This window comes from Erinaceus europaeus, chromosome 16, assembly GCF_950295315.1.
Source record: "Erinaceus europaeus chromosome 16, mEriEur2.1, whole genome shotgun sequence".
Taxonomy (NCBI): Eukaryota; Metazoa; Chordata; class Mammalia; order Eulipotyphla; family Erinaceidae; genus Erinaceus; species Erinaceus europaeus.
In genome coordinates, this window is record NC_080177.1 from 42,610,688 (window position 1) to 42,629,317 (window position 18,630).

At 39.7% G+C, this 18,630-nt stretch overlaps 1 protein-coding gene and 1 non-coding gene across 3 annotated transcripts in view; one reads left to right on the forward strand and one right to left on the reverse strand.

Annotated features, from left to right (window-relative positions):
- Positions 1 to 18,630, forward strand: part of ERO1A (endoplasmic reticulum oxidoreductase 1 alpha) — a 76,488-nt gene that overhangs the window by 27,008 nt on the left and 30,850 nt on the right. The window contains exons 7-9 of one of the 2 annotated variants that reach the window (XM_007535521.2): positions 849 to 969; positions 10,062 to 10,108; positions 13,944 to 13,955. In XM_007535521.2, the coding sequence (XP_007535583.1) occupies positions 849 to 969; positions 10,062 to 10,108; positions 13,944 to 13,955 (180 nt within the window). The remainder of the gene's footprint in view (positions 1 to 848; positions 970 to 10,061; positions 10,109 to 13,943; positions 13,956 to 18,630) is intronic. The other variant, XM_060174956.1, reaches the window with a different exon arrangement.
- Positions 281 to 421, reverse strand: LOC132533556 (U4 spliceosomal RNA). Its single transcript, XR_009545425.1, has one exon. It is a non-coding gene; the product is annotated as a U4 spliceosomal RNA (small nuclear RNA).

Below are 18,630 nucleotides of genomic sequence, written 5' to 3' on the forward strand. Positions count from 1 at the left end.
TTCGAACTGGGATCCTTATGCCGGTCCTTGCGCTTTGTGCCACATGCGCTTAACCCGCTGTGCTACCTCCCCACTCCCATGGGGAGGGAAATGTACAGAACTTTTTTTTTTTTTTTTTTAAGATAGAGACATAGAGGAGAAGGAGAGAGAGAGAGAGAGATAACAACACTAAAGCTTTCTTCAGTGCATTGGGGGCAGGCTTGAACCTGTGCACAAAGCAAAAGAGCACACTATTCAAGTGAGATATTATTCCAATTCTTTTGTATAGTACATTCTTTTTTTTTTTTTATCAGTCTCAAAAATTGCCAGTGCCAACTATATTTCAAGTTGTCATGGCGGGGTATTGGGAAAAGTTTTCAATTAGCAATAATCGTGTCTCGGATAAACCTCATTGGCTATGATACTGCCACTGTGCAAAGCTGTATAGTACATTCTTTACCTGAATGGTTATGATAATTGAATTATCATGTTTCTTCAAGTCTAAAATTAATTTTTTCCTGTTCTCTGCTCTTTCAAAAGCAGTATGCTTTTGTAGCTGGAGTGTACATATAATGTACTTCTCCATTTTCTCCATCCTTTCTTCTGAAAAAAAAATTTGGGGAGGGGCAAGAAATGTGATGTAGTGGGCCAAATGCATTCCACACACTGGGTTTGATCCTTGGCACTGCATATAATGGACTGGTACCCCAGTCTCTCTCATAAAATAAATCTGAAAGGAAAAATAAATTTTTCAAACCTGGATGCATTGTTGTATTTGTGGTACCTTAGAATCAATGGAATAATTGATTACTAGCTTTACAAAGTAACCCAATGAAAAGAAAGATTAAATAAGACATTTTATTTTATAGACATACAGTCTCCTGATGCTGAATATGTAGATTTGCTCCTTAATCCTGAGCGCTACACTGGTTACAAGGGACCGGATGCTTGGAAGATATGGAATGTCATCTATGAAGAAAACTGTTTTAAGTATGTGTCATTTATTTTCATTTACGAATTTTTGGAGGATGTAACGATTTCTTTTTACAAATAAACACAATCATAATCATTAAAGTACAAATCGGGGGTCGGGCAGTAGTGCAGTGGGTTAAGCGCACCTGGCACAAAGCGTGGGGACTGGTGGAAGGATCCTGGTTCAAGCCCCTGGCTCCCCACCTGCAGGGGAGTTGCTTCACAGGCGGTGAGGCAGGTCTGCAGGTGTCTGTCTTTCTCTCCCCCTCTCTGTCTTCCCCTCCTCTCTCCATTTCTCTCTGTCCTATCCAACAACAACAACATCAATAACAACAATAATAATAACCGCTACAATAGTAAAACAACCAGGATAACCAAAGGGAAGAAATGGCCTCCAGGAGCAGTGGATTTGCAGTGCAGGCACCGAGCCCCGGCAATAACCCTGGAGGCAAAATACATAAAATAAATAAATAAAAGTACAAATCAAGTTCACTTTTTTTTTTACCAAAAGCACCACTCCACTCTGGTTTGTGGTAGTTGAACCTGGGATCTTACATGCCTGCATGCACAGCTTCTTGCATAACCATTATGCTATCTCCCCAGCTCTGAACACCGAACGTATTCCCGTCTGGAAAAACATGTAGAGATGAGATTCAACAAATAGTTCTTTTTTCTTTAAAATAGGGGGCTGAGCGGTAGCTCATCAGGTTAAGTGCACATGATGTGAAGAGTAAAGACCAGCATAAGGATCCCTGTTCGAGCCCCCAGCTCCCCACCTGTGGGGGTGGGAGGTGGCTTCATAATCGCTGAAGCAGGTCTGTGGGTGTCTTTCTCTTCCCCCCTCTGCCATCCCCTCCTCTCTCAATTTCTCTCTGTCCTATCCAACAAGAACAATAATGGCAACAAGGGCAACAAAATTGGGGGGGGGAGAAGACTTAGATAGGGTGTGGGTAGATAGCATAATGATTATGCAATTATGCAAACAGACTCTCATGCCTGAGGCTCCAAAGTCCCAGGTTCAATCCCCCATAGCACCATAAGCCAGAGCTGAACAGTACTCTGGTAAAAAAAAAAAAAAAAAAAAAAGACTTAGAATATTATCTGACTTAATTTTTTTTTTTTGCTTTGTAATAATTTTTGATAAATGATAAAAACAACACAGGTAATTTGTGAACAGAAATTGTCATTAACAGGGACTAACGAAATAATTTTTCCTTGATGAACAAGAATCTTAGATTTGGGTGGAGGGTAAATAGCATAATGGTTATGTAAATAGACTCTCATAACTGAGGCTCCAAAGTCCCAGGTTCAGTCCCCCACGCCACCATAAGCCAGAGCTGGTTAAAAAAAAAAAGAATCTTGAATTCTACCACTTATCTTTCTGTAGACAGTATAGTTGGGTTTTCTTTATTTTTTTTCCCTCCAGGGTTATCACTGGGACTCCATGCCTACACCATGAATCCACTGCTCCTGGTAGCCATCTTTTTTCCATTATTGTTGTTATTATTGCTGTTGTTGTTGTTGGATAGAAAGAAATTATGAGAGGAGGGGAAGGCAGAGTTGGAGAGAGAAAGATACCTGCAGACCTACTTCACTGCTTGCAATTCGACCCCCCTGTAGGTTGGGGAACTGGGGGCTCAAACTGGGATCCTTGCACTGGTCCCTGTGATTGGCACTGTGCACACTTAACTTGGTATGCCACTACCCAGCCCGCTTCATTTTTTCTTTTTTTTTTTTTTATTGGGAGGTTAATGATTTATAGTACACGTTTTGGCACATGGGGACAGTTTCCTATTTCACCACGATAAGTGTCTGCAAAACACTCTCATCCCCAGCTTAGTCCTTTCCCATTATCTTGTACCAGGACCTTGACACCCCTTCCTATCTTCCTTTGTTTTGTATTGGTGCAATACACCCAGCCAGTCCAACTTTTAATTTGTGTTTCTCCTTTCTGTTCTTGTTTCTTACGTCCTGCCTCTCAGTGAGATCATCCCATATTCATCCTTCTCTTTCTGGCTTATTTCACCCAACATGATTCCTTCAAGATCCATCCAAGATGAGGTGAATAAAGGAGATTTTATCATTCTTAATAGCTGAGTAGTGGCTGATCCAGTGGTAATGGGTTATCACTAAAGTTGGTAACCACCCCCCCCCCCAACTGCTGCATTTGGATTTGACTAGTTCTTAAAAAAAAAAATAGCTGAGTAGAATTCCACTGTGTATATATACCACAACTTACTTTTTCTTTTTCTTTTTCTTTTTTTTTAAACCAGAGCACTGCTCAGCTCTGGCTTATGAGGGGGTGGGGTGGGGGTGGTGGTGGCCGGGATTGATTGAACCTAGGACTTTGGCGCCTCTGGCATGAGAGTCTCTTTGCATAACCATTGTGTTGTCTACCCCCCCCATACCACAACTTATTTATTTATTTATTTATTTCCTTTTGTTGCCCTTGTTGTTTTATTGTTGTAGTTATTATTGTTATTGTCGTTGGATAGGACAGAGAGAAATGGAGAGAGGAGGGGAAGACAGAGAGGGGGAAAGAAAGATAGACACCTGCAGACCTACTTCACCACTTGTGAAGCGACTCCCCTTCAGGTGGGGAGCCAGATGCTCATAACGGGATCCTTATGCTGGTCCTTACGCTTTGCAACACGTGCTCTTGACCTACTGCGTTACCACCCAACTCCCTACCACAACTTTCTTAGCCATTCATCTATTGGATACCTAGGTTGCTTCTGAGTTTTGGCTATTAGAAATAGTGATGCATTTGTTTATTCATTTATTTATTTATTGGGTAGAGACAGAGGAATTGAGAAGGGAGAAGGAGATAGAGAAAGAGACAGAGAGATACCTGCAGCCCTGCTTCATCACTTGCAAAGCTTTCTGCCTGATCGTGGAGACCCAGGGCTTGAATCTGGGTCCTTGTGCACTATAATGTGTGCCCTTAAGCAGGTGTGCCACCGCTTGGCCACTCCAAATAGTGCTGCTCTGAACATAAGTATACACAGATTTCTTTGGATGGATGTGTTTGTTTCTTTAGGATAAATCCCCAGGAGAGGAATTGCTGAGTCATAGAATAGATCCATTTCTAGCCTTATGAGAGTTCTCCAGACTGTTCTCCACAGGGACTGGACCAATTTACATTCCCACAAGCAGTGTAAGAGTTTCTTTACCCCACAACCACTCCAACATTTGTTGTTACTGTCCTTCCTTCCTTTTTTTTGTTAATATTTATTTATTTATTCCCTTTTGTTGCCCTTGTTTTATTGTTGTCGTTATTGGATAGGACAGAGAGAAATGGAGAGGGGGGGGGAAGACAGAGAGGAGGAGAGAAAGACAGACACCTGCAGACCTGCTTCACCGCTTGTGAAGCGACTCCCCTGTAGGTGGGGAACCAGGGCTCCAATCGGGATCCTTATGCCGGTCCTTGCGCTTTGCGCCACCTGCTCTTAATCCTCTGCGCTACTGCCTGACTCTCATTACTATCCTTTTTTCTGTATGACATTCTCACAGGAGTGGAGTGGTATCTCATTGTTGTCTGTATTTGCGTTTCTCTGATAATCAGTGACTTGGAACATTTTTTCATTGTCTGTTGGCCCTTTTGGATCTCTTTGGCAAATATTATGTCCATGTTCTCTCTCTCCATCCCTCACTCCCCCTTTGTTGTTGTTGTTGCTGTTTTATGTGAGTTCTTTGTATAGTTTTATTGTTAACCTTTTGTATAGTGGATGACATAAAGCGATCTCCCATTCCATAAGGAGTCTTTCTACTTTGGTAGTGGTTTCTTTTGTCATGCAGGAGCTTTTCAATTTGATATAGCCCTATGGATTTAGTTTTGTTTTCCTTGTGAATGGACCTGAGCTATTGAGGATGTCTTTAAAACTTAGATTGAAAAGAATGTGGTGAGATGAAGTGGTTCAGTTTCATTCTTCTGCATTTTCCAACTCAATTTCCCCAACACCTTTTGTTGAAGAGACTCTCATTTCTCCAATTAATATTTTGGGCCCCTTTATCAAAAATTAGATGTCCATAGCTGTGGGGGATTATGTCTTGGGAGTTGTTATATAGGCATTGAATATGTTCCTTGAGTGGATTATAAAATCTCATTTTATAGATTGGATACACTATGGTCAGAAAGGTTTACTTCACTCCTAATAACAATAGTTAGCTGCAGAAAATATATTAGAACATATAGCTCAGAATTTTCCTTTTGTTTCTTGGTACTCTCTTTCTGTGACTTTATCTGATTTGAAGTTAGATAAAATGTCAGGGAATAATCATTAGTACTAACACTTTCAATGCTTGGTGTGTGTCAGGCATTGTGTTAAGCATACGACACCCTTTTTCTTTTAGTCCTTGCAATAATCTTGTGTAATAGTCATCACTATTTTACCAGTGGAGAAAGTGTGATTTGATTGGTCTAGTTAGCTTTTTTTTTTTCTTACCAGAGCACTGTTCAGTTCTGGTTTATGGTGGTGTGGGGGATTGAACCTGGGACTTTAGAGCCTCATGCATGAGAGTCTATGTGGATAACCATTATGCTATCTATCCCCACACTTAATATTTTTTGTAAGCTTACTCTTAGCTACACCAAAATGAGAGTCAATTTGATTATTAGATGACTAAAACTTCAGGTCTACCTTCTTAAATGCCTCATGGCTCTAAATAAGGTACTTACTGGGTTTTGTAAGGCAAGTGTGTGTGTATGTATGTATGTATGTATGTATGTGTGTGTGTGTGTTTGCGTGCACATAAACTCATGTGTGTGAAGCTATCTTACAGGGGGGAATTCTGTGACTATTATAGCGTTCCCAGATATGGTAATAATATATTTAATTTTTCTGTCAGAGCCAGGCCATGCAACTGCTTGCTTTCATTGCTCTCAAGCAAAGAATTTTCTGTCAGCTAAAAAAGGAAACAGGGAGAGACACCACAGCACCAGAGATTCTCTGGGTACCATGGCAAATCTGAATCTATGTACTGGGTTTTCAATCTAGGCAAGCTTGTGTCCTATGTGGTGAGCTATCTCTCACCCTTAAGTCTCACTTTTCCTTCTTCTTCTTCTTCTCCTTCTTCTCCTCCTCCTCTTCCTCCTCCTCCTCCTCCTTCTTCTTCTTTTTTTTTTTTTTTTTTCCTTTTTTACCAGAGCACTGTTCGATTCTGGTTTCGGTGGTGCAGGGGATTGAACTTGGGACTTTGGAGCCTCAGGCATGAAAGTCTGCATAACCATTATGCCATCTACCCTCAGCCCATATTTCACTTTTTTTTTTTTTCCTCCAGGGTTATTGCTGGGCTCTGTGCCTGCACCATGAATCCACCGCTCCTGGAGGCCATTTTTTCCCCCTTTTTGTTGCCCTAGTTGCAGCCTCCTTGCGGTTATTATTGCCATTGTTGACATTGCTTTGTTGTTGGATAGGACAGAGAGAAATGGAGAGAGGAGGGGAAGACAGAGAGAGAGGGGAGAGAAAGATAGACACCTGCAGACCTGCTTCACCGCCCGTGAAGCGACTCCCCTGCAGGTGGGGAGCTGGGGGCTCGAACCGGATTCCTTACGCCGGTCCCTGCGCTCTGCGCCACGTGCGCTTAACCCACTGCGCCTCAGCCCGACTCCCTACATTTCACTTTTTCTAAGTAAAATAAAAGCCTAAGAGTTTAGCAGTTATGCTTATTTAATAAAATGTTGGATTTTTTTTTAAAACTTGAACAATTTCTTCACTTTGGGAAACATAGATCTTTCATTATTTGTGCTTCTCTCTCTTTTTAAAATATTTATTTATTCCTTTTGTTGTCTTATTGTTGTAGTAGTTATTGTTATTGATGTCATCGTTGTTGGATAGGACAGAGAGAAATGGAGAGAGGAGGGGAAGACAGACAGGGGAAGAGAAAGATAGACACCTGCAGACCTGTTTCACCACCTGTGAAGCGATTCCCCTGCAGGTGGGGAGCTGGGAGTCTTGAACCCGAATCCTTACACTGGTCCTTGCGCTTTGTGCCACGTGCGCTTAACCTGCTGCACTACTGCCCAACTCTCTTGTGCTCTTTTAATGGGAATGCTTAATTTACTAATTTTCACACTTTAAATATTTTTTCTTTTTTTAATTTAATTTTTTTATTTTCCCTTTTGTTGCCCTTGTCATCTTTTTTTAATTGTTGTTGTAGTTATTATTTGTTGTTATTGATGTCATCGTTGTTGGATAGGACAGAGATAAATGGAGAGAGGAAGGGAAGACAGAGGGGGAGAGAAAGATAGATACCTGCAGACCTGTTTCACTGCCTGTGAAGCGATTCCCCTGCAGGTGGGGAGCTGGGAGTCTTGAACCCGAATCCTTACAGTGGTCCTTGCGCTTTGTGCCACGTGCGCTTAACCTGCTGCACTACTGCCCAACTCTCTTGTGCTCTTTTAATGGGAATGCTTAATTTACTAATTTTCACACTTTAAATATTTTTTCTTTTTTTAATTTAATTTTTTTATTTTCCCTTTTGTTGCCCTTGTCATCTTTTTTTAATTGTTGTTGTAGTTATTATTTGTTGTTATTGATGTCATCGTTGTTGGATAGGACAGAGATAAATGGAGAGAGGAAGGGAAGACAGGGGGAGAGAAAGATAGATACCTGCAGACCTGTTTCACTGCCTGTAAAGCGACTCCCCTGAAGGTGGGGAGCCGGGGTCTCGAACCAACTTTAAACATTTCTGTGTAATGTGTACTGAAATAGAATACAACTAAAGTCTTTATGGTAGTTCTATAGCTATCCCCTAACTAATTTAATATTTCTTGAAATGTAAATGTGTGAGGTACTAAAGTGAGCATGTTAAAACATAGTATGTTCTGTTTACAAAAATGTCTCAACTTGTATAAATTTAAAACATTTAGATAATGTACATTAAAATAAATCTTATAATTTGTTATTTTAATGCATTTTAATTATTATTATTATTTTGCTACTAAGGTTATTACTGAGGCTCAGTGCCTGTACAATAATTCCATTGCTTCTAGTGACCATTTCCCCCCTTGATTACTAGTTTTTCCCTTTCTTTTATTTGATAGTACCTGGAGAAATGGGTGGGGGGAACAGAGACAGAGAAGGAGAAAGACACTTGCAGCACTGCTTCATCAATTGAAGCTTCTTCACTGTAGGTGGGGAGTTGAGTTTAAGCCTGGATTCTTGTGTGTGGTAATGTGTACTCTCAACCAGGTGCACCATAGCCTGGCCCCTTCTTATTTTGAGGCTTAAGAGTAGTTTAATGATCTATTAACTCTTTTTCTTACTCAAGGTATGTTAAGTCATAATAAATGTGATTACCACAGGGCAAACTGATAAACTTAAGATTACTTATCTAGTAAAAATTTATCTTTTAAAGATTTATTTATTTTGTGTCTGGGGTTATTGCTGGGGCTCAGTTCCTGCACTACAAATGTACTGCTCCTGGAGGCCATTTTTCCCATTTTGTTGCCCTTGTTGTTATTATTGTTATTGTTGCCGGATAGGACGGAGAGAAATGGTGACAGAGGGGGAAGACAGAGAGGGGGAGAGAAAGTCAGATACCTGCAGACACCTACTTCACCACCTGTGAAGCGACCCCCTGCAATTGGGGAACTGGGGGCTTGAACTGGGATCCTTACAGTGGTCCTTGAACTTTGTGCCGTGTGCGCTTAACCTGCTGCACCACTGCCCAGCCACCTTATTTTTAAAAAAAAATTAAAAAAGTATTTATTTATTTATGTATTTATTCCCTTTTGTTGCCATTGTTGTAGTTATTATTGTTGTTGTTATTGATGTCATTGTTGGATAGGACAGAGAGAAATGGAGAGAGGAGGGGAAGACAGAGAGGGGGAGAGAAAGATAGACACCTGCAGACCTGCTTCACCGTCTGTGAAGCGACTCCCCTGCAGGTGAGGAGCCAGAGGCTCGAACTGGGATCCTTATGCCTGTCCTTGCGCTTTGCACCACATGCGCTTAACCCCCTGCGCTATCGCCGGACTCCCCCAGCCACCTTATTTATCTTTGAATTTTATGAGAGCACTGTTCAGTTCTGGCTTATGGTGGTACTGGGGACTGAACTTGGAACCTAGGAGCATAAGGCATGACAGTTTTTTACATACCATTATGCTTTTTCTCTGGACCAAGATTACTTATTTGGAAAATAATTCACCCACTCTGCTTTACCCCCTTTTAAAAAATTTAATCCATTCTTATGCCTGAAGCTCCAAGGCCTCAGGTTCAATCCCCTGCACCACCATAAACTGAGCAGTGTGCTCTGGAAAAAAAAAAGAAAAAAATTAATCCATGTGTTTATATTTTTACTCATTTATCTTTCAACATACACACACACACACACACACACACACACACACCCTTAAGAGAAGAGCTTGAGCTTGACTGATATTTGTTCTTTCTTTTTTTTTTTAATATTTATTTTATTTATTTATTCCCTTTGTTGCCCTTATTGTTTTATTGTTGTAGTTATTATTGTTGTTGTCATTGTTGGTTAGGACAGAGAGAAATGGAGAGAGGAGGGGAAGACAGAGAGGAGGAGAGAAAGATAGACACCTGCAGACCTGCTTCACCACCTGTGAAGCGACTCCCCTGCAGGTGGGGAGCCGGGGCTCGAACCGGGATCCTTATGCCGGTCCTTGTGCTTGTGCTTTGCGCCACCTGCGCTTAACCCGCTGCGCTACAGCCCGACCCCCTTGTTCTTTCTTTTTTAAAAGAAATGATTAGGAAATGACTTTCTTAAAATTTTTTCTCCCATGGTAGTAAAGAAATTGGGGGAGAGCGATAGGGAGAAAATCCCTACAGTCCCTGTTTCACCATTTGTAAGACTTTCCCCTGAGTGGGGACTAAGTGCTTCAACCCCAGACCTTGCACATGATAATCTGTGCACTCAACTGGATACTCCATTGCCTGGCTCCAGAAACAATTTTTTGAATGCTACAATGGAAAAAGTTTAGAAACTGTCATCACTAAGACAAATACCAAACATCTTACTTAGACATGTTGTTTTTTATATCTCACTGCTATAGAAACTTCCTTAAGTAATTTTGCTTGTGCTGAATTGTAACATGTCAGATAATATATTTGTATTTTATTCCTTAATTCTTTTGCTCTTAGGCCACAGACAATTAAAAGACCTTTAAATCCTTTGGCTTCTGGTCAAGGTGAGTTATTTATTTGCATTGTTATATCATTTATCAGCCAGTTACCTTTGTTTAGAAGGGAAAAAAAGCCACCAGGTTCCAGATGCTACCATGATGCCTACCGGACTTCCCTGGGCAGACAACCCCACCATGTGTCCTGGAGCCCCACTTCCCCAGAGCTCTGCCCCACTAGGGAAAGAAAAAGACAGGCTGGGAGTATGGATGGACCTGCCAAAACCCATGTTCAGCAGGGAAACAATTACAGAAGCCAGACCTTCCACCTTCTGCATCCCATAATGACCCTGGGTCCATACTCCCAGAGGGTTAAAGAATAGGAAAGCTATCAGGGGAGGGGATGGGTTACAGAGTTCTGGTGGTGGGAATTGTGTGGAATTGTACTCCTCTTATCCTATGGTCTTGTCAGTGTTTCCATTTTCTAAATAAAAATTTTTAAAAAAGAACATTAAAAAAAAGGGAGAAAAAGACAAGAACATTTAAGATCTTATATTCTTGTTTTCATAGAAGTTACATCTTATTATTATTTTTTTAATTTATTTTTATTTAAGAAAGGATAAATTAACAAAACCATAGGATAGGAGGGGTACAACTCCACACAATTCCCACCACCCAATCTCCATATCCCACCCCCTCCCCTGATAGCTTTCCCATTCTCTATCCCTCTGGGAGCATGGACCCAGGGTCATTGTGGGTTGCAGAAGTCTGGCTTCTGTAATTGCTTCCCCGCTGAACATGGACGTTGACATGGTCGGTCTATGCTCCCAGTCTGCCTCTCTCTTTCCCTAGTAGGGCGAGTCTCTGGGGAATATCTTATTTTCTTAAACTGATATTTTAAAGCTCTTCAGTATGGTCTGGGAAGACAGCATAATGGCTAGGCAAAAGGCTTTCATGCCTGAGGCTTTGAAGTCCTGGGTTCAATCCCCCATGCCACCATAAACCAGAGCGATGTAGTGCTTTGATAAAACAAACAAGCAAAGAACAAACCCATCAGTAGGGAGAATTTTTGTAATAGTTTGTGGTGTTAGACTGTCATAGAATATAGGTTAGGTTATATAGTCTGTTCTTTTTTGCAGATTGTGTGTTAATTTTTTCTACTTTTTTACTCATCTTCTAGTTAAATGAATATTCAAAGTACTGCTTTAAACATTTACCCAAAACTTGAAGCTATTATACATACTGAGAATCTGTTTCAAAGTACCATGCCTTTTTATCTTACTAACATTTTTTCTTTTCTTTATTTTTGCCACCAGAGCTTCATTGGGATTTCATGCCCACATACTTCTATCACTCCCAGTGGATTCTTTTTGTTGCTGTTTTTAATCAGAGGGTGAGGGATGGAGAGAGTAACACAGAGAGAAAAATATGCTTTAACAAGTGAATAAGTTTTTTTTTTTAAATTATATTTGAAGAGCTACCAACCTTTAATAAGCATTTCCCCCTGAAATCAGTTTGGCTGGATAATTTTTAATATGTTGGCAGATTAGTCTTAGATTGAAAATGAAAGAATATATGTATTTGCCACCAGAGTTTTTGGTAAAGCTCCACACATACATGTTCCTCTGATCCTGATGGACTTTTTTTTTTTTTAAGGGAGTGGTGGAGAGACAGAGAATGATAGAGACAGGAGAGACAGTACTGTCCTGCTCTGTACTGAGTGAAGTGTCTCTCATACAGGTGCTCCCACAGTGGAAGCTGTTGATTTAATATTTGTTGAAATGCAAATTTCTTTTTCTTTTTCTTTTTTTTTTTCTCTTTGCCTCCAGGGTTACTTCTGGGACTCGGTGCCTGCACTCGAATCCACTGCTCATGGAGGCTTGTTTTTCCCTTTTGTTGCCCTTGTTGTTTATTATTGCTGTTATTATTGTTGTTGTTATTGTTGTTGGATAGGACAGAGAAAAATTGAGAGAGGGAGGACAGAAGGAGAGAGAAAGACACCTGCAGACCTGCTTCACCGCCTGTGAGGCGTCTCCCTTGCAGGTGGGGAGCCTGAGCTCTAACCAGGATCCTTATGCCAGTCCTTGCGTTTTGCACCATGCTTAACCTGCTGTGCTACTGCCTGACCACCGAAATGCAAATTTCTATATTAGAAGTTATCTTCACTATCATTGGACTCTCAAGCATGAGGTCCTGAGTTCAATTCCCAGTATTTTTGTTCTCTTTCTTTTTCTCATTAGTAATAAATAGGTAAATATATACTTATATACATACATACATATATGTTTTTAAATTTTTAAACAATATTCCCTTTTGTTGCCCTTGTTTTTTTATTGTTGTAGTTATTATTGTTGTTGATGATGTCGTCGTTGTTGGATAGGACAGAGAGAAATGGAGAGAGGAGGGGAAGACAGGGGGAAAGAAAGATAGACACCTGCAGATCTGCTTCACCATTTGTGAAGCGACTCCCATGCAAGTGGGGGCCGGGCGGTTGAACCCGGATCCTTAACGCTAGTCCTTGCGCTTTGCCACCTGTGCTTAAACCGCTGTGCTACCGCCCGACTCCCATACTTACATATATTTTAACATTGACCTGGAGTAGTAAAGCTTTGGTTATTGACTCCCCCCCAAAAAATAATATTATATTTGGGTAGGAATTATAGATATATTTCGTTTTGACTATGCCTCTTTTTTTTTTTTTTCTTTTATTGCCACTGGAGTTTCAATGGCGCCTGGTGCCTGTATAAATGTACCGCTCATAGTGGTCTTTTTTTTTTTTTTTTTTTTAATTTATTTGCTAGGACAGAGAAATTGAGAGGGGTAGGGGGAAATAGAAAGTGGGACACCTATAGCACTTGCTTCACTGTTTGTGAGGCTTCTCACTCCCCCTTCCCCCTCGTAAGTTTGGGGGGGCATTTAAACTCAGTCCTCCTGCATGGTAATATGTGTGCTCAACTCAGTGTCTACTGCCTGGCCCCTATATGCCCTCCCATTATTATTTTTTTATAAACACATACTTGCAATGGCCATGTGTTATTTTAATAATAAAACTGATGACACCAAATAAAAATGAAGACAGATTTTCAATAGCAAATGAGCAACTGCATATAAGATGCTATATTATTGTGCCTATTTAAATCTTTTTTTTAAAATAATTTATTTCTTTATTGGGGAATTAATGCTTTACATTCAACAGTAAATACGATAGTTTGTACATGCTTAACATTCCCCAGATTCCCATTTAACAATACAACCCCCCATATTTAAATCTTATGTTATTTAAACAGCATTCCTGAGTGAGGGGGCCAGAAGATAACTCACCAGGTAGAACATGTGCTTTGTCATGTGGTAGCCTGGGTTCATACCCCAGCACCACATAGGAATGCCAGGGCACTGGGAAAACTCCAGTGTTGTGGCCTTTCTCTCTCTTTTTCTCTGTCTGCCTGCACTAAGAGGACTGAAATAGTTGACCAGGGAGTGGTGAACTCACATATATGCAAGGCTGTAGTGCCACCAAAAAAAGAAAAGGTAAAATTTCCAATGTCAGTCTAGAAAGTGGCAATAACATCAATAAACATTTAATAAAAACTATTAAAAAAAAACTCAGCCAAATAACTGAAAGTCCTTGAGATATTTAAGATTGTTTTTAGGTGATAGATTTGATTCTTTTTCTTATCTGTTAGTCCATATTACTCTTATAAGAGATGGGAAACTACTCTTTGCCCAGAGTATTAAGGATGTCACTTAGTCAAATCAGGTAAACTTTTTGTTACTGCTAGATAACACAAGTATCTTACTCTCAGATTTTGCTAACATGAAGGGACTACTTACTTTTATGGAAGTATAGCATTTTAAAAAGGTTATTGGGCGAGAGTTTATAATAGTATTTTGTTTTGCTTTTCAGGGAAAAGTGAAGGTAAGTACAGTTACTTTATCATACATTGCATATATGAATCTGCATATATACCTATGTGCCCATTGTGGTAATTTTTTTTCTTACTATGTGTGAAACTTACAAAGAATTATTAATTAATTAGTTTATTTACTCATGAGAAAGATAGAAAAAGAGAAAGAACCAAATGTTACTTTGGTATATGTACTGCCAGGGATTGAACTCAGGACCTCATGTTTGAGAATCCAGTGCTTTATCTGCTGGGCAACCTCCTGGAACACGAAGGAGTTGATTTTTTTTTTTTTTTTTAATATTTTTATATTTATTCCCTTTTGTTTCCCTTGTTTTATTGTTGTAGTTGTTAATGCTGTTGTTATTGATGTCATTGTTGTTAGGACAGAAAGAAATGGAAAGGGGGGAAGACAGAGGGGGAGAGAAAGACAGACACCTGCAGACCTGCTTCACCACCTGTGAAGCAACTCCACTGCAGGTGGGGAGCCGGGGGCTCAAACTGGGATCCTTATGCTGGTCCTTGAGCTTTAGCGCCACCTGCGCTTAACTGCTGCACTACCGCCCGACTCCCAGGAGTTGATTTAAAAAATTTTTTTATCTGAAATTCTGGAGGTGAAAGGTGGGGGACACAGCCTAATGGTTATGCAAAAGACTTTCATGCTTGAGAATCCAAAGTCCCAGGTTCAGTCCTCTGTACTGCCTAGTTAAGTGGTGTGTTAATTAAAAATAAATAAGTAAATAAATAAAAAATATATGTAAAATTAAATAAATAGTATTTTTGTCTGTGAAAGCACATGTTAAGGAAAAATGACCACTTGTGCCGAGACTCAACTGGTGGAGACAATCTGCTTTAGACTCAAATAATTCACATTTTACCAGCTGCACATGAAAGGTGGTCTTTCTCTCCCAGCCTCTGTCAAGGAAAGCTCTCTTCCCATTGCTGCTTGAATTTTAGGTTTTGCTGGATCTCCTATTGGAAAGTTTTGGGTATAATCAAAATATTAAACTACTGGCTTCCACAATTTATGCTTATTCTTAGGTGTAGGCAGCATTGCCACTAGTTGTAATGATAGGTTTTAAAAAACCTTATTTTAGTTTTACTCTATCTTTCTGAGAATCTATTTGCCTTATGAGATTTAAGTGATTTCTTCTATTCTTTTTTTTAAATACTTTTTTATTAATTTGTTATTGCATAGAGACTGACAGAAATTGAGCAAGGGGATATAGAGAGGGAGAGAGAGACAGAGAGACATCTGTAGCCCTGCTTCACCACTCATGAAGCCTTCTCTGTGCAGATGGGGACCAGGGGCTTGAACCTGGGTCCTTATGTACTGCAGTGTGTGCACTTAACCAGGTGCACCACCGCCTGGCCCCTCGGTTTCTTCTATTTTTAAGACTATGCCATTAATAATATGAAAAGACTAAACCATACTCAGTTTTAGTCTATCTAGATGGCATTTCTGTAATGTGAAATGCCACTTTCCTCTTCCTCAAAATTCCCTGTCTTCTGAACATTATTTTTACGACTGGCACTCACATTATATTTAAATGACAGAAGGCTAAAATCTGTTAACATTGCATCCTCATCATCATAGTGGTAGCAGCTAAATAAAGTGCTGAATGCTTTTTAGAGGAGAAATTCTTTAGCAGTAAGTTTATGTTTTCAATGATGCCTCATATTTTGCTGCTGTTAGTGTTGCTGCTGTAATTTTGAGTTTTGAGTAACTTTATTCTACCTTGGGTATTCCTAGTTCTATGTTTGTACTGGCTATATTGGAGAAGGCTGTTTTGTTTTCTCAATACTATTTGAAGATCTCAACCCATCTTTATTTACTAGAGAAAAATATCTTAAGTTTTGGAGGCTGTTCTTAGAGGAACTGGCTCCTTTATGATTATATGTATTTTGATCAAATATGAAAAGCTTTTCCCTGATAGCTGTTATACTGGGTGATATCTAGTTAGATCACAGTCAGGCCCAGTTGAAAATAACTACCACAGGGTTTTAAAATTGAACTGGAAATTCCTCTGGGAAGATACATTCAGGCAATATTACATTTTGTTTTCCCCAATTCATAGTCTAAAACTTGAAGAAGAAAAAGTCCCATAATGCCAAAATAATTAGTAATGATAGTAATTAATAATATGTAACAGTTCCTGTCTAAGTATTAATTATCTTTATCTTTATAGAGATAGTCAGAAATCAAGAAGAACAAGGAAATGGAGAGGAAGAGAGACAGAGAGACACCTGCAGCACCACTTTGCCATTCTTGAACCTTTCCTTCTACAGGTGAGGACTGGGGGCTTCAACCCAGGTCCTTGTGCATTGTAACATGTGCACTCAACCAGGTGTGCCACCATCCAGCCCCTAGGAGATATTATTTTTTATCCCTATATTATATGGAAAAACAAAGACCAGAGGGGCCAGGTGGTGGCATACCTGGTTGAGCACACGTCACAGTGTGCAAGGACCCAGTTTCAAGCCCCTGGTCCCCACCTGCAGGGAGGAAGCTTCACAAGTGGTGAAGCAGGGCTGCAGGTGTCTCTCTGTCTCTTTCCTTCCCTATCTCCCCCTTCCTCTTGATTTCTGGTTGTCTGTATAAAGATAATTAAAAAAAAATAAAAAGAAAAAAAGAAAAACAAATACCAGAGACCATTGTTGCCTATGGCATGAAAATCTTTATACATAACCATATGCTGTGTCCCCAACCCATATTTTTATCTTTATTGTTAAAATGTTATCTCTATAGTCTTAACTTATATTGTTGTTGTTGTTATTATTGAGGAAATGTTGTTTTATAAGACTGTTGTCACAATGGTACAGTTTCACAGTCAGCACATCTCATCCACCATTAGTAGTGAGACTGAACAATTCTATGCAATTTTTCCTTTGTAGATTCTCTGTTCATATTTTTACCTATTTTAATAGGTGCCCTAGCATTTTTATTTAGTTTATGAGTTTTTAATATTTGTGAATTTTGTTGTATTTTGCATTTGCAACATACAATTTATAGTTAATATTTTATTTTTTAATGAACTTATCTGATAAGCAATATATATGTATTTCTTAATTCTTTTTCAAACTGTCCATTACTTTTATACTTATTTGGTTCCTTTTTTTTTTTTTTTTTTGAGGGGGAGGAGTTGGGGCCCTGCACAGGTGTGATTTCATAGATGCAAAGCTTTTTTTTCCCATTTAGCTAGAGAGACAGAAAAAGAAATTCCTCTGGTGCAATGACACCTCCCATGTGATGCTGGGGCTCAAACCTGGACTGCACACATGTCAAGGCATATTCCTTATCTGGAGAATTATCTCTCAGGCTCTTGGTTCATTTTTAGTTTTTTACATAAGCAGTATTAGTCAAAAGAACTAACTATACAGTGCAATGTATTATTGGGTTGTTGGAAAAATCGTGACATATTTTTTTCTGCTTTTCTATGCAAAAATGTCATGACTTTTCTGACAGCCCAGTACATAATCTCTAATATATGCATACAAACATTTTTCTTCCCAGGCCAGAGGTCTGCCTATTGATGCTGAGGATTAAACCTGAGACCTTGCACATGCAAGTCTTTTGTGCTATCTCCTCCACCCAGCATACATGAATTTTTACATAGGTGTAACTTTATGCTTTTTTTATATATATTATTTCAAATGAGCATTTTCATGTATTGTCTGTCTTACAATTTTCAGTCATTTTAGATTATTATCCCATGGTAACTAGTTATATAATATGCTATCATATTACTTTAGGTATTATTTTACATTATGATTATTACAGATTTTAGAAATTATCTTTTTACAAATAACTGTCTATCCTTTTGTGTATGTGTGTGTGTGCCTCCAGGGTTATTACTGGGGCTCAGTGCCTGCACTATGAATCCACTGCTTCTGGAGGCTATTTTTTGCACTTATTGCCCTTGTTTATCCTTGCCATTGTTGTTGGATAAGACAGAGGGAAATCGAGAGAGTTGGGAAGACAGAGAAGGGAGAGTACTCAAACCCAGGTTCTTGTGTGAGTCCTTCTGCATAGTACTACTAAGTATGCTTAAGTCAGTGCACTGCTGCTTAACCTCCTCTCTTCCCCTCCCCTCGCCTCTCTTCCCTTCCCCTTCCCTCCCCTCCACGCTCACCTTCCCCCCTCCCCACCTTCCCACCTGGATTACTGCTGGGGCTTGGCACTAGCACTAAGAATATACTTCTCCTAGTGGCCACTTTCCTTCTTTTTCTCTTTCTATTTTATTTGACAGTACAGAGAGAAATTGAGAGGGGAAGGGGAGATAGGGAAGGAGAGACACAGAGAGACTCCTGCAGATTTGCTTCACCACTTGGCAAAAGTAATTATTTGTTTTAAATTTGTTAATTTGGGTAAAGACAGAGAGAAATCGAGAGAGTAGGGGGAAATGTGGAAAGAGACACCAGCAGCCCTGTCTCACCACTTCTGAAGCTTTCCTCCTGCAGGTGGGGGCCAGGGGCTAGAACATACCGAGGTCCATGTGAATTTTAGCATGTGCGTTCAACCAAGTGTTCCACCACCCAGCCCCAGAAAGAGTATAATTCTAAGAGCAGGATTACTGAGTCTGATTTTTTGAACAATGATCTTATTCAGTCATAGAATATAAATGATAACTTATTTTTGAAACATTTCCCTGAATTACTTTTTTCTTCCTTTCTATTTTTATTAGATAG